The sequence below is a fragment of the Sprattus sprattus genome (assembly GCF_963457725.1).
Source record: "Sprattus sprattus genome assembly, chromosome: 7".
NCBI lineage: Eukaryota > Metazoa > Chordata > Actinopteri > Clupeiformes > Clupeidae > Sprattus > Sprattus sprattus.
Window position 1 is genome coordinate 497,501 of NC_137926.1, and position 15,000 is coordinate 512,500.

The following is a 15,000-nucleotide window of genomic DNA, read 5'->3' on the forward strand; positions in this document are numbered from 1 at the left end:
TGCACTTGCATAAGTGGACAAGTTGTAACGTCATTCACACTATATTTACTGTAAGTAATTACTGAAAATTTGAAATACCATTTTCTTTAATTATTACTCTATGTTTATCAATGAGATATAGTCTCTAAATTGTGCTAGATGCAGTTGTCTTCTTCTAAAAGTTTTCAGGCAATTTTGAGTCAAAGTTGACCAGACTTTTTGCTTGCCCCTTTTTAGTAACGTCAGTCACACCCCAAACTCCCACCACAGCACAAAGAAGCGCACAGCTAAAGACAAAATGATATATTTTCCATGTCAAGCAAGGGTCAAGTGTGTCATGTCAGCTGTGCAATTATACTCGTCAAAATAAACTCCAAGTTGTGATGTCAGTCATGACGGCTTCGCCCCTATGGTGCTAAAACTAGGCCACCTGCAAGCTACTGTAACTATAGCAACTTCCTTAACCTGTCCACACCACTCAACCATCCAGCTATGTATGTTTCATCAAGTATCACCAGATGGAAGCCCCAAACTGCCATTTGACCACCTGAGGCCACCGTTAGTGCCATGACTCTCCGGGGGAGGAGCCTCCTCCAGCTGCTTAACGTACCTGTGTACCACCTCCTCCAGCTGCTTGACCTGCCGCTCGTCCTGTTCCACCTGTCTCCGTGGGCTGTCCTCTCCTTCATGTGGGGCCTCTGGTGTTCCCTGGAGTAGCCATCTTTCCCTCGTGGCTTTGGACTGAAGGCGGAGAACAGATCAACACATTAGATATAGGGTTAGGATAAGGGTTAGTTTTAATCAAAATTATTGTATTATAAAGTGCCAAAACAATACAATTGTCTTAAGGCGCTTTCAGAGCCCATGTGTTATGTGTTCCGTGCTATGCCATCATATATAAAGCGTGATTACAGTGTGCTGTCATTGGCTACAGCATCATATATGAGGCGTGATTACAGTGTGCTGTTCCATGCTTCGGCATCATATATTAAGCCACGTGTATCATTACCTTGTGACCTGTGCTGCTGTACTGTGCTCTTCTGTGCTGTTCTGTCCTACACTGAGCTGCAGTGTGCTGTTTGTGTGTGTGTGTGTGTGTGTGTGTTTGCGTGTGTTTGTGTGTGTTTTCGGTTTTTCCTTCAGACCCATGCTGTTTTGGAGGGCCTCTAGCGAGCATTACTTCATTCCAGAACCCCTCTCCTCACCCCCGTCATCACCTCCTCTCCCAGGTCAGTCAGTCTCTGACCGCTGGGAATTCCTCTCACTGTTTTACAAGCTGAACAAGCTGAATTCCTTTCACTGTTTCACAAGCTGTTGCAGGAATGCAGAAGAAGCAAGCAGACGGCCTGAGACCTCTGAGACTTCAGACTCACCGACAAACATTAGAACAAAGAGACGCCATCTTCCCCTAGATGTAGTTTCTCTCCAACTTGTGATAGACTGAAGGACTTAGTCCTGGAGGAATGGATGAAACTAGGTGCACCGAAACAGTATTTCCACACGCATCTGCATACTGGTAGACAGCCAAGGCTGACTGTGCCACAATTTCCTCTTTCTTTCCCTCTCTTTCCCCTCTTCACCATATAAGACACACCATAAAGATAGCTTTCTCTCCTTGCTAAGACATCACTTTCTCTCCTTGCTAAGACATAGCTTTCTCTTCTTGCTAAGACATAATTTTCTCTCCTTGCTAAGACATCACTTTCTCTCCTTGCTAAGACATAACTTTCTCTCCTTGCTAAGACATAACTTTCTCTCCTTGCTAAGACATCACTTTCTGTCCCTGCTAAGACATAGCTTTCTGTCCCTGCTAAGACATAGCTTTCTCTCCTTGCTAAGACATAACTTTCTCTCCTTGCTAAGGCATAGCTTTCTCTTCCTTTTTCACATCAGAAATCAAACATGCTGTGACCAAAAAGGCAGCCACCGGATCATATAGATTGCATATGTAATGGCCAATTATTGGTCATGTACCCTACACCGGATCATATAGATTGCATATGTAATGGCCCGTTATTGGTCATGTACCCTACACCGGATCATATAGATTATGTAATGGCCCGTTATTGGTCATGTACCCTACACCGGATCATATAGATTGCATATGTAATGGCCCGTTATTGGTCATGTACCCTACACCGGATCATATAGATTATGTAATGGCCCGTTATTGGTCATGTACCCTACACCGGATCATATAGATTATGTAATGGCCCGTTATTGGTCATGTACCCTACACCGGATCATATAGATTGCATATGTAATGGCCCGTTATTGGTCATGTACCCTACACCGGATCATATAGATTGCATATGTAATGGCCCGTTATTGGTCATGTACCCTTCATCATTACAGAGAGAGAGTCCTATGTCTTACAGAGAGGTTGGATTGCATCACCCATTTAAGATTCCAGTAGATGTCTCTCAGATAGTATTATGTGTCTGTGGTCGCGGCAGCAGCCAATAGGCACACCAAACTAACAGCTAGCCTGTTGTCGTAATATACTGTATGTGTGTGTGTATGTGTGTGTAAGTATGGGTCATTGGTTTACTGTGTGTGTGCTTGTGTGTAAGTGTGAGACATAGATATGTGCTAACATTGTGCTGTTGCCATTGTGTAACACCCTAAGGGGGTTCAGGCTCTGGGCTCTGTAAAGTGCCTTGAGACAATTGTATTGTTTTGGCGCTATATACATAAAATTGAATTTAATTGAATTAAACTGTTGCTACAAATACTACTAATGCACTGACCCTGCTTCTACTACTACTATTTCTACTACTACTACTACTACTACTACTGCTACTGCTACTGCTACTGCTACTGCTACTGCTACTGCTACTACTACTACTACTACTACTGCTACTGCTACTGCTACTGCTACTGCTACTGCTACTGCTACTGCTACTACTACTACTACTACTACTACTACTACTACTACTGCTACTGCTACTGCTACTACTACTGCTACTGCTACTGCTACTGCTACTTATACTTCTGCCGCTACTACTTCTACCACTTCATACTTCACTTCATCATACTACTACTACTTATACTTCTGTTGCTGCTACTACTACTACTGATGCTTCTCCTTCTACTATTGCTACTGCTACTGCTACTGCTACTACTACTGCTACTACTACTGCTACTACTATTGCTACTGCTACTGAGCAGTACTGCCACTGCAAAAAAAGAAAACCCATAACTCAGTCAGATTTAAGGGTCATAGCCGGGCGCTATGGCAACACAGCATAAAAACACACAATGACCACATGTCATTAAACAGTCCGACTGAACAGCGTTACATCTGTCAGCTAAAAATGGAATGGATTCATTGAAAGGATGTGAAAAACACTTTAAGCAACACTTAAAGCCTAAAGTTAAACACTCACACACTTTAGCTCACAAACCTAACTACTCTACACACTCACACACTTAAACTCAAAAACGTAATTACTTTACACACTCACACACAAACGCAACTACTTAATTTGTAGAGCGTACAGTTTGTGCTGGAAATAGGAAGTCACTTGAGAGAACAAGCGAGTTGATAAGGGTTTGCCCTTCAGAAGGACTGTCTGATGTAGATTAACATAAAAACAAAGCTCGGCAAGGTCTCTCATAAATAGAGTATCATGACATTGACTGCACTTTCCTATGAGAACTGCTCTGGGACACACACACACACACACACACACAGACACACACACACACACACACACAGTCCACCCACTTCTGAGCAAACATGCAGCATCCTGCCCTTCTGCCCCACTCATCCTGCCCTCCTTCCCTCTCTCTTGAACAGCACTCTCAGAGACCTGAACACACACCTCTGCTCTCTTGAACACACACCTCTGCTCTCTTGAACCACAGTCTCAGACACCTGAACACACACCTCTGCTCTCTTGAACACACACCTTTGTTCTCTTGCCCAGCAGTCTTAGACACCTGAACACACACCTCTGTTCTCTTGCCCAGCAGTCCTAGACACCTGAACACACACCTCTGCTCTCTTGAACAGCAGTCCTAGACACCTGAACACACACCTCTGCTCTCTTGAACACACACCTCTGCATTAACATGTATCGTGTAAGATCTGCTGTCTTTTCAGATCTGCACACACGACAACTTGAACCTAAAACGACTGTTCCTTGGACGTAGATTCCTGCACATACCTGTACACTACTCTAATAAAGCTCTATCATTCTCCAATCACACATATACTTTATCACTGGCCCACGCAGGAGACTTGCTTGGGTGATTAATGAGTGCAGCAGCAGTAGTGGGCTGCTAGCTCCTAGTGTACAATGCTGTACTTGCTCTCGCTCTGACTCTAGTGTGCTGATTCTGTCTCTTTCTTTCGCCACGAGTCCCAAGGGCCAGAGTTTCTCCTCGGTCAGTGCCAGTAAGTGGCACTTTTCTCCAGAACTGCATTCTCTTTCTCCGGAGGGATCGCAAGCTAGGAACAAAAGCTCTTTCAAGAGTTACTTTGTGACTACAGTACATTTGTTTTTGTGAAACATAATTGGCATAACATGTGGGCGATTTAACAACAGAGCAATTTTGCACAAATGAGGCAAACCGCTGTTATCTGATAAGATGGAGAGTTTAGACTGTGATGGGTCCTGAGAGACTGTGTGTTTGCTTGTGAAGGGTTCTACGTACTGATTCTTTCTCAGGGACCTCCCATACGAACGGCAGAAAATGCTGAATTCCCAACATAAACATTGTGCTCTCACTACACAACATGTGGTCGGTTTTAGATGTATTTCAGATAGAACTTTCCTACAAATTACTATGTATACATTTTAATTCTATATTATAAGATATATAAAGATTGGCAGAAAAACGCCCATCACAAACACCCATCACAAACATGTGTGATATGCAAATCTTTGTAATTTCTCCTGATGTCTTTCCCATAATCCTCTGGTTTGAACACCATCACATATTTACCCTAAGATGCTGAACTATCCCATAATCCTCTGGTTTGACCACCATCACATATTTACCCTAAGATGCTGAACTATCCCATAATCCTCTGGTTTGAACACCATCACCATATTTACCCTAAGATGCTGAACTATCCCATAATCCTCTGGTTTGAACACCATCACCATAGTTACCCTGAGATGCTGAAGCTGCAGAATCAGATCATCCAGCTGTTGCCGTTTGTCCTCAATCTCTGATTGCCGTTTTCGTTTTTCCTGAAAGACACAGAAAGACCAATTCAGTATTTCACTCTTCATCAAACAGTCAATTGTGCTGAACAGTTAAAAAAATGCAGACATAAATATATGCATGTATACTGTATGTATAAGATATTCATGTATATGACATGAAGAGAACTGAGGGAGGAAAAGAATGGTAAGCCTGAGAAGTGGATAGATCAATCACTCATACTGAACATAAAGAGCACTTCAGAAATATACTGTATGTAATAGATATTAATGTATATGAAAAATGAGAACAGAGGCAGGAAAGGCTACAAAATAATGACATCTCAAATGTAGATAGACGTCAGCAGATATCACATTTGGTTACACTGGACACTGCACGCCAGTATTGATCACATTTGGTTACACTGGACCCTAGCTTTGATCACATTTGAATACACTGGACCCTAGCATTGATCACATTTGGTTACACTGGACCCCAGCATTGATCACATTTGGATACACTGGACCCTAGCATTGATCACATTTGGATACACTGGACCCTAGCATTGATCACATTTGGTTACAATGGACCCTAGCATTGATCACATTTGGTTACACTGGACCCTAGCATTGATCACATTTGGATACACTGGACAGCTTCTTAAGTGTCTCTCCTGTCCACCATGTTGGACTCTTTAGGCCCCAGTGCGGTGTCAGACTCCGGTCTCGCACCCGCAGACTGGAGAACAGTTTCTACCCTAAGGCCATCAGACTCCTAAATGAACAATAAAGCACTCCTTACTTTACACTCGCCACTTTAATCTTCACAGGCTCACTTTTACTTTTACTGCTGTTTGCACTACATTTTCAGTTCAGCTCATGTTCAGTTTAGCTCATGTAGGTATGTTATCTGTTTAGTATCTGTTTAGTATGTGTATTTATGTTTAGTATCTATATTGTATATTTATTGTTTATCTAGTAGGTCTACTACCCTGTCTCTTCATATGTTATCTTATGTTCAGTACTTGTTGTTAAGTTATGTTATGTTATATCATGTTGGAGTACTTATATGTTTCTATGTTTATATGTTATGTTATGTTATGTTATGTCTTGTTAGGTTATGGTAGTGTGGTATGGTGTCCTGTCCTAAGCATTTCAGTGCCCAGTCCAACTCTGTTGTTCTGTGTATCTGACAATAAAAGACTTGACTTGACTACATGGGAACCAGGGGGATCAAACAGCCCCTAAACGCTCCACTGTGCTGCAGTGAGCCCTGCACTAATTAGGCTACCCCGGATCCACAGAGACAGACTCAGAGCGGAGAGGGATTTCTTTTCCCAGGCCGTCAGACGTTGGTCAGATACTGTGGGAATCAGTTTCTTTCTGTGGTTGGTGAATAATTAATTAGAATCTGATTTTGAAACCATCTCTGTTAAGCCTACACTTGGTATTCTGCACCATAGAACAGCACTGTTACAACTTTACTGTAATGGGCCCAAACACAGGGACAGCAATATGAGATTATGGTTAGGGTTGGGGTCAGGGTCATGTTGAGATTATGGTTAGGGTCAGGTTAAGATTGGGGTCAGCACACAGTATATTGACAAGGACTCAGCTGAGCTGACTGATATATAGGATGTATTGACAATGTTCCAAAGCTACATACACCATTTGCTCATGTTATAAGTCTTAACCCACAAACTTCCCTCCTCACTCTCAATGCCATCTTTATCCGAAATACACAGGAAGTCTCATTGCACAGCTGTGGGTGGCAATCATTAAGATGGGTGTTGTCATAACAGCCTGACTGGAGTCATCTTTGACACAGATTCACTCTCACACAACCTCCGCCGCATTCCAGAAGAAGCTGTGTGCGTGTGTGCATGTATGTCAAGAACAGCAAACACACTGACCAATCAGAGCCCTGGACCATGAGAGGTGTATCAAAGGCAAATCATGCTGGGAGATAAGCACACTATCTCCATTGCTATTGGGTAGGACGGATCATCTGTGACACCTAGCCTACACCTAGTTTCTATGTATGTGTACTGCCCTCAACACTATACAAATCCAGTATGTAAATGATATAGGGAAGAGACAGGAGGGAGAGTGAGAGGGATATTAGAAGTTGAGTCCTGTGTGATGACATGTTGAAGAAAGAAAGGCATGAAGGTAAAGGAGAATGATGATGATGTCAGCCCACAGGATTGGAGTACAGTAACAGTGGACAGGAGAGGTTTGCATTATTCATCACTGTTCACTCGTGTTAATGATCCACCCCCTGCACAGAGTACACACACACACACACACACACACACACACACACACACACACACGCACACACACGCACACGCACGCACACACACACACACACACACACACACACACACACACACACACACACGGACATTCATGACCACCCAACCCACACCCCTGCACCCCCCAAACCACAAACACAGTATGGCCGCAGTCCTATGCATCAGTGTTGAACACTGTGCTGTGTAATATGCACGATTATGCTATATCTTAAAGGCACCCAGTGCAACTTTCGAGGCTTAAAAATAAACATTACATTTCTAGTCTTTGGTAAAAATGGCCTGTCCCCACCAGCGATTGTTGTTGTTTACGATTTTCTATCAGTTCTAACCATACAACGACGTCTCATCTTTGCTGCTTGAATGTCGATATGTAATGGTATGGAGTTATTGAAACTTACTACGTGTAAAAAAGACTAGAAATGTGATGTTTATTTTTCGAGTCTCAAGCCTCGAAAGTTGCACTGGGTGCCTTTAATGCTTCCACTAGAGCAGGGAGCTAATGAGTGCAGGGCTAACCACATAATGCCTTTGGTATCGCTGCAGGGCTAACCACATAATGCCTTTGGTATAGCTGCAGGGCTAACCACATAATGCCTTTGGTATAGCTGCAGGGCTAACCACATAATGCCTTTGGTATAGCTGCAGGGCTAACCACATAATGCCTTTGGTATAGCTGCAGGGCTAACCACATAATGCCTTTGGTATAGCTGCAGGGCTAACCACATAATGCCTTTGGTATAGCTGCAGGGCTAACCACATAATGCCTTTGGTATCGCTGCAGGGCTAACCACATAATGCCTTTGGTATCGCTGCAGGGCTAACCACATAATGCCTTTGGTATCGCTGCCATGGCAAGCTTATGTGAACCATCGTGATAATTATTTGGAAAAACATAACCCAAGTTGATGCCCACCCAGGATTTGACTGGGCAGGCAGTTGGCACAGGCTCCACGCAGGAGCAGCAGGGGTCTGGTTAGACTCTCAAGGAGATGCCAGTGTGAGCTCATAACCACAGCTGGCACACACACACACACACACACACACACACACACACACACACACACACACACACACACATTTGATCCCACACTTCAGGGGTCATAGTTAACTGCCTCTCTTAGTGGTGCAGACATACACAGAGAAATCAAGATGCATCCACACACACACACACACACACACACACACACACACACACACACACACACACACACACACACACACACACACACACACACACACACTCACGCACACGCACACTCACACTCACACTCACACACACACACACACACACACACACACACACACACACACACACACACACACAAACAAAAGCTCAGTGCCAAGGGACTCCACTCAAGCCTAGTCCATAATCCTCTGGTTCTAAACGCCCTGCAGTAATTGCCACCTTGGCACAGGCAATGTAAACCCAGGCTGGGACACTAACGTTCATGGTTCATGCATCTGCAAGTTTGTTTGGCAGCGGGCAAGAAAACATTTCCGTGATCGGTCTGGACCTTATGCAGTCCTGTGTTTGTCTGAGCTTTGAACTGGTAATTACTATCTTATAATCTGTAATTGTAATTACTATCTTCAAACAGGCAACACATTACCCATGACGGACATGATCATAGCAAAGACCTATTTAGATTTTGAAGTGTTTTGAATCAAATGTGTGCAGCCTTGTGTTTTCAGGGAAATATAATTGACTATAGCTCTGACAAATTACAGTGTTTGATCACATCACAACATTCTGTGTGTCCCTGTAAGCGATACAGTTAATAAAGATGTCCTTGCTGTCAGGACCCTCATGTTATGTGAGCTATGAAGAAAAAGCAAAAAGCTGTTTTCTTTACCCAATGGGAAACTATAACACACAAGAGAGAACAATAGCAGCACCTATTAAAGCAGTGGTTTGTGAACAAGTTAGCTAGCTTACAAAGTAAGAGGACAGGTTTTTACCAGCTATTGGCTACCGTGTGCTAATGCTATCTTGTTGTTAACATTGAATTACCTTTGGATAGAGTAAAAAGGCTTTATCAACTGAATAGTGTTTGGAGAGACGCTCATTATTTGAAACTTGTGGCTGCAGAACATCTTGATGTTTCACAGAAGTAAAATCTGCTGGCTAGAGGGTAGGACAGGGGGTGAGTTGAGTTCGCTTGTCAGACAGTAGGCCTTCTTTGTGCTTTATTGGTTATTCTAATCCACTTGTATCTGGGTATGTTACACTGGCCAATGGAGTGGATCCAATTTCAATTATGTTTGCCAAAGGTGTTCACGTCATACAGTAATATACAACTTATTTGACTAGTTTACTAAATAGTTTGTAAATATCTAAATTGAATTTGAAGCTTGTATAGTGAGTTTGGGAGACTAGGGTTAGGGTTATGATGTGTGTGCTGATGGCTGGTAGGATGACATTAGTTCCTGGTGTTTGACTCTTGCTTTGTGGTTGATCAGATTTATTCCACTCTAAAAAGGTATTTATTGTTTACTGTTGTTGCTTTTTGTTACTTTGGCATTAGCCGTTTCACAATTATCAGTTGGATCATGTAATGCTTTAATGCAATAATGTGTGATACCCTGAATCTGTTAGTCTCATACTTTTTAAGTATTGATCTGTTGATGTGTTTCCCCAAAACTCACCAACTAATTTAGCATATTTTCCCACCTCCCTATCCCCTAACCCTTACCCTATACCCTAGCCCTAACCCGTTACTTTATATGCCCCTGCTGTTGTTCACTCTCTCCTTGTAGAGTGCCAACCTTAGTTAGATCATCTGTTCACACCGAATCTGACACATTTAGCTTCTTTCTTCATTTGATTGTAATACACAGTATCAGCCAGTATCATAACTCCTTTTTATCCCTGCACTAAATCGTCCCTTCACCATCACTATAGTTCACGTTGTTTATTGTTCCCAAGGCATCCAGGAATCCACTTTAGTGCTTTTCCTTCCATCCTTCCACACCTCAGCTCTGAGGCTCTCCACAGTGCACTGCTATTCTGATGCTGTGGCTATAATTACTTTGTTGGTGCATTCTTCACAGCTTTAAACAGCCCTGTGGAATGGCACACATTTCTGCGCACCCACTGTGTTTCTGAGAGGAGTCTATTTCCTGCTCCAGCCAGCACAGGAAACTACGCAGAACACAGGACCTGGACTAGAACACAGGACCTGGACTAGAACACAAGACCTGGACTACAACACAGGACCTGGACTAGAACACAGGACTAGAACACAGGACCTCGAATAGAACACAGGACTAGAACACAGGACCTTGACTAGAACACAGGACCTCGAATAGAACACAGGACTAGAACACAAGACCTGGACTAGAACACAGGACCTCGACTAGAACACAGGCCTAGAACACAGGACCTCGAATAGAACACAGGACTAGAACGCAGGACCTTGACTAGAACACAGGACCTCGAATAGAACACAGGACTAGAACACAAGACCTGGACTAGAACACAGGACCTCAACTAGAACACAGGACAAGAACACAGGACCTCGACTAGAACACAGGACTAGAACACAGGACCTCGACTCGAACACAGGACTAGAACACAGGACCAGGACTAGAACACAGGACTAGAACACAGGACCTCGACTAGAACACAGGACTAGAACATAGGACCTCGACTAGAACACAGGACTAGAACACAGGACCTCGACTAGAACACAGGACTAGAACACAGGACCTCGACTAGAACACAGGACCTTGACTAGCTGTCCAGCACACGACCCGCATCATAGGACCTCGACTAGCTGTCCAGCACACAACACGCATGATTGGTTTAGATCGAAACGTGTTAAGTCAGGGCTGTCCGTGTGCATGTCTGTAGGAGAAGAAGAAAGTGGGACACTGCACTGCATGGCAAGCTCGGCCAGCAACTGGAGACCCAAACAAAGAGGACCTGTCTGGAGTCTAAGATGGAAAACAGCTGCACACCTCCTACCGCACCCCCAACCCCCCGTCTCTCTCGCTGAAACCCTGTTCCAACCCCCCCCCCCCCACCCCTCTCACTGAAACCCTGTTCCAACCTCTCCCCCCCTCTCACTGAAACCCCGTTCCAACCCCCCCCCCCCTCTCACTGAAACCCTGTTTCAACCCCCCCCCCCCCCCCCCCCCCACCCCCCCATCCACAGCTCCAGATTACACAGAATCTCTCTGCACAAGACGACTCCTTGGACTCCTGCTCGCTAAAAGGAATGTTCTGGATGGATACATACATCATCTAGGGAGAATGTTCTGGATGGATACATACATCATCTAGGGAGAATGTTCTGGATGGATACATCATCATCTAGGGAGAATGGGGATTATAGGGGCTGTAGAGCACTAATGCACTGATGAACAAAGGAGGATAATCTGCTTTTAGTCAGCATACAATCACCTGAGGACTATTGCAGTAAGGGGTTTTTAACAGATGTGTTGCTATGGTTACCTGAGGACTATTGGAGTTAGGTGTTTTTAACAGATGTGTTGCTATGGTTACTTGACACATGCACACATACAAAAGTAAAACATGAATTGCTGCTCATCTGAACTGGTTTCATAACATTGCATTGGATTCAATAATATGTATTTAAAGTTACAAACACTAGTATCCTATTGAAAATTAAGATTATAGTTAATTTGTTCTGATGAATGAATAAAGATTCTCACTTTTTATAGTGTGGTGGAAAAAGTGTTCACAGTAAATCTTCAGATAAACAGGCTCAGAGACCAATCATCAGGTGATGCCTCTTTTGATCCCTTCCCCCCCGAGCGATAGTAACGCTCTGAACTGTCAAAGCCACTGAAAGGCTGTAACTGTAGTCACTGCACTACATCACTAGGGGAACACAGCTTACAGCACCCTGCAGCATGACTTCAGACAGACAAGCACACATTCCTGTCCTGCTGACGGCTTTGGCTCTCATGAGTCATAGAACCCTGCGTGCCTTTGTTGTGATGCAGGGTGCTTGGGTGGTGAAGCAGCAATACTGAGATGCTGGATGCTTGGGTGGTGTTGTGATGCTGAATGCCATTGTTGTGATGCTGGATGCTTGGGTGGTGTTGTGATGCTGAATGCCTTGGTTGTGATGCTGCATGCTTGAGTGGTGAAGCAGCAGCACTGAGAGCAGTTCAGTGTTCAGTGAAGTGTCATTGTTTCACTGCGCCGATCCACACCCACCCACAGTGGCAAATATGCTGACATTTCTAATCAGAGAATCAGCCAGACTCCTCCATCACAGACTTTAGTAACCAGGGGCTATTCACATTACATTTAGATTCAGATCATTCATTGAGCAGAAACCTTTACCCAACGTGATGGATATTTCTTATTACATTATATTATATTGTGCATTTTATCCGCATACGTGCTCTCTCATTTTGAGCCCACGGCCTTGGTGTTGTTAGCATTGATGGAACTGGAATTATTGTTATTATTATAGGTAAAGATGTACTGCTCTGTATCTACAACTCACTCTGATTGTGTACTAGGTCTGTCTCTCACTGAGATCCAATGCAAATGACATGTGACCCCCCCCCCCCTCTTCCTGCTAGAGGCCTTGTGTCCTGGCATCATCCCCCCATAGGTGAACCTCTGACTGTAACCCCCACCCCCCTTCTCTCACCTAAAAGGGTGTGGCCCTTCCCCTCTCCCTTTGTACTGTAACCTGAATTGTATAAATGCGATAGCATTACTGCTATCAGGTTAGACCGTTCTTGAACCAACAGCGAGAGGGGTCTCCATGCTGAAATACAAACCAACTGAAACTGACTCTGCCTCCGGTCCATTCTTCAACTTTAGCGGGCTTTATTAATATTCTATCAGAGTATTTTATAGTTTGGAAACGTCTCTCACAGATCTCACTCTCTCAGTCTCTCACACCATACGTGTGATTCTCTGAAATGGTAATTGAATAGCACTGTTACGCCCCTCTACACCCCTACTGGCTTTGCAGTGGCAGTGCAACAGTTTTTAGGTGGTGAATGGGCATAATTAGCCTGATTGTCCACACCTGGGGAGGTGTGGATAAAAGCCATGAGGCTCACCTTCAGAGAGGGCCTTGCATTTACACCATGCTTCGGAGGCTGGTGCTCAGCATGTGATTGGTGCTGGTGCTTGGCACTATATATTTTACTCTATGTTTGTGTGTTATAGATAATAAATGCTATTTTTGTAGAACTCTGTGGTCTGTCTCCAATTTATGTTGCGGCTCACGAGTCGGGTCGTAACAGCACACATTCTATATCCATGTGTCTTCTCCTTTCTTTTACTGTCTCTCAGTCTTTGTGACCCTCTTCTCTATCTTCAGTCCATTTCTTTCCCAGAATGCTTTCTTTCTTAATACCCGCCCCCCCGATACACACACTGCAAAAAATGCCCCTCTAGATTTAAGACGAATAATTACATATTTAAGCAGGATTTTGCTTAAAACAAGCACATTTGGCTGCCAGTGCGTTAAGCAAATTTGGCTTGTTAAGATTTCTTAAAATAAGTAATATTTGCTTGAAATAGGTAAAAATAACCTTACCAAGAAAGCACTAGGTAAGTACAGTTTAGCTAGAAACAAGACCAACTAGATTTTTCATCTCAATATAAGAGTAATAACACTAGGTTAGAAAAGCATTTTTTGCAGTGCACACATAAATAGTCAGCACTTAACATCCGTCACCTAACCCTAACCCCACCACATCCCCTCGCTCAGCCCCACAGGACACTTATGCAATGAGAGGGTCTTCCACTCTTCACTGCGGATAAACGTCATGATACACACACACACACACACACACACACACACACACACACACACAGGACACATATGCAAAGAGAGGGTCTTTCACTCCTCACTGTGGACAAACGTCATGAGAGTCAGAAGCAATCATCCCAACGGACCCACCAAAATAGAGCATGCACAATATTCCCAGGGAGCTTCCTGGGAGCGGAAACACGGAATAAGACAGGCTTCAGATCCAGGGTTGAATAACCACCAAGGAAGACTTCAGATCCAGGGTTGAATAACCACCAAGGAAGACTTCAGATCCAGGGTTTAATAACCACCAAGGAAGACTTCAGATCCAGGGTTTAATAACCACCAAGGAAGACTTCAGATCCAGAGTTTAATAACCACCAAGGAAGACTTCAGATCCAGAGTTGAATAACCACCAAGGACAGTTCTGCACACAAGAGGACCAGAGTGGCTCTGATCTCATGTCCAGCAGTGATGAATCAGAGATGAATCAGTGATGAATCAGAGATGAATCAGAGATGAATCAGTGATGAATCAGTGATGAATCAGAGATGAATCAGTGATGAATCAGTGATGAATCAGAGATGAATCAGAGATGAATCAGTGATGAATCAGTGATGAATCAGAGATGAATCAGTGATGAATCAGAGATGAATCAGAGATGAATCAGTGATGAATCAGTGATGAATCAGTGATGAATCAGAGATGAACCAGTCTTCTCATGACCATGCCAAATCAGACACAACAGCACTTAAAATCAGTGCTATCAAATATTTGTGCAGGGAGGATTTAGCA

At 43.7% G+C, this 15,000-nt stretch overlaps 1 protein-coding gene across 1 annotated transcript in view; it reads right to left on the reverse strand.

Moving 5' to 3' along the window:
- palm2akap2 (PALM2 and AKAP2 fusion) overlaps nucleotides 1-15,000 on the reverse strand; it is a 103,920-nt gene that overhangs the window by 75,303 nt on the left and 13,617 nt on the right. The window contains exons 2-3 of the mRNA XM_080842159.1: nucleotides 5,103-5,183; nucleotides 590-720 (exon numbers count right to left, since the gene is read on the reverse strand). Coding sequence (XP_080698285.1) covers nucleotides 590-720; nucleotides 5,103-5,183 — 212 coding nt within the window. The remainder of the gene's footprint in view (nucleotides 1-589; nucleotides 721-5,102; nucleotides 5,184-15,000) is intronic.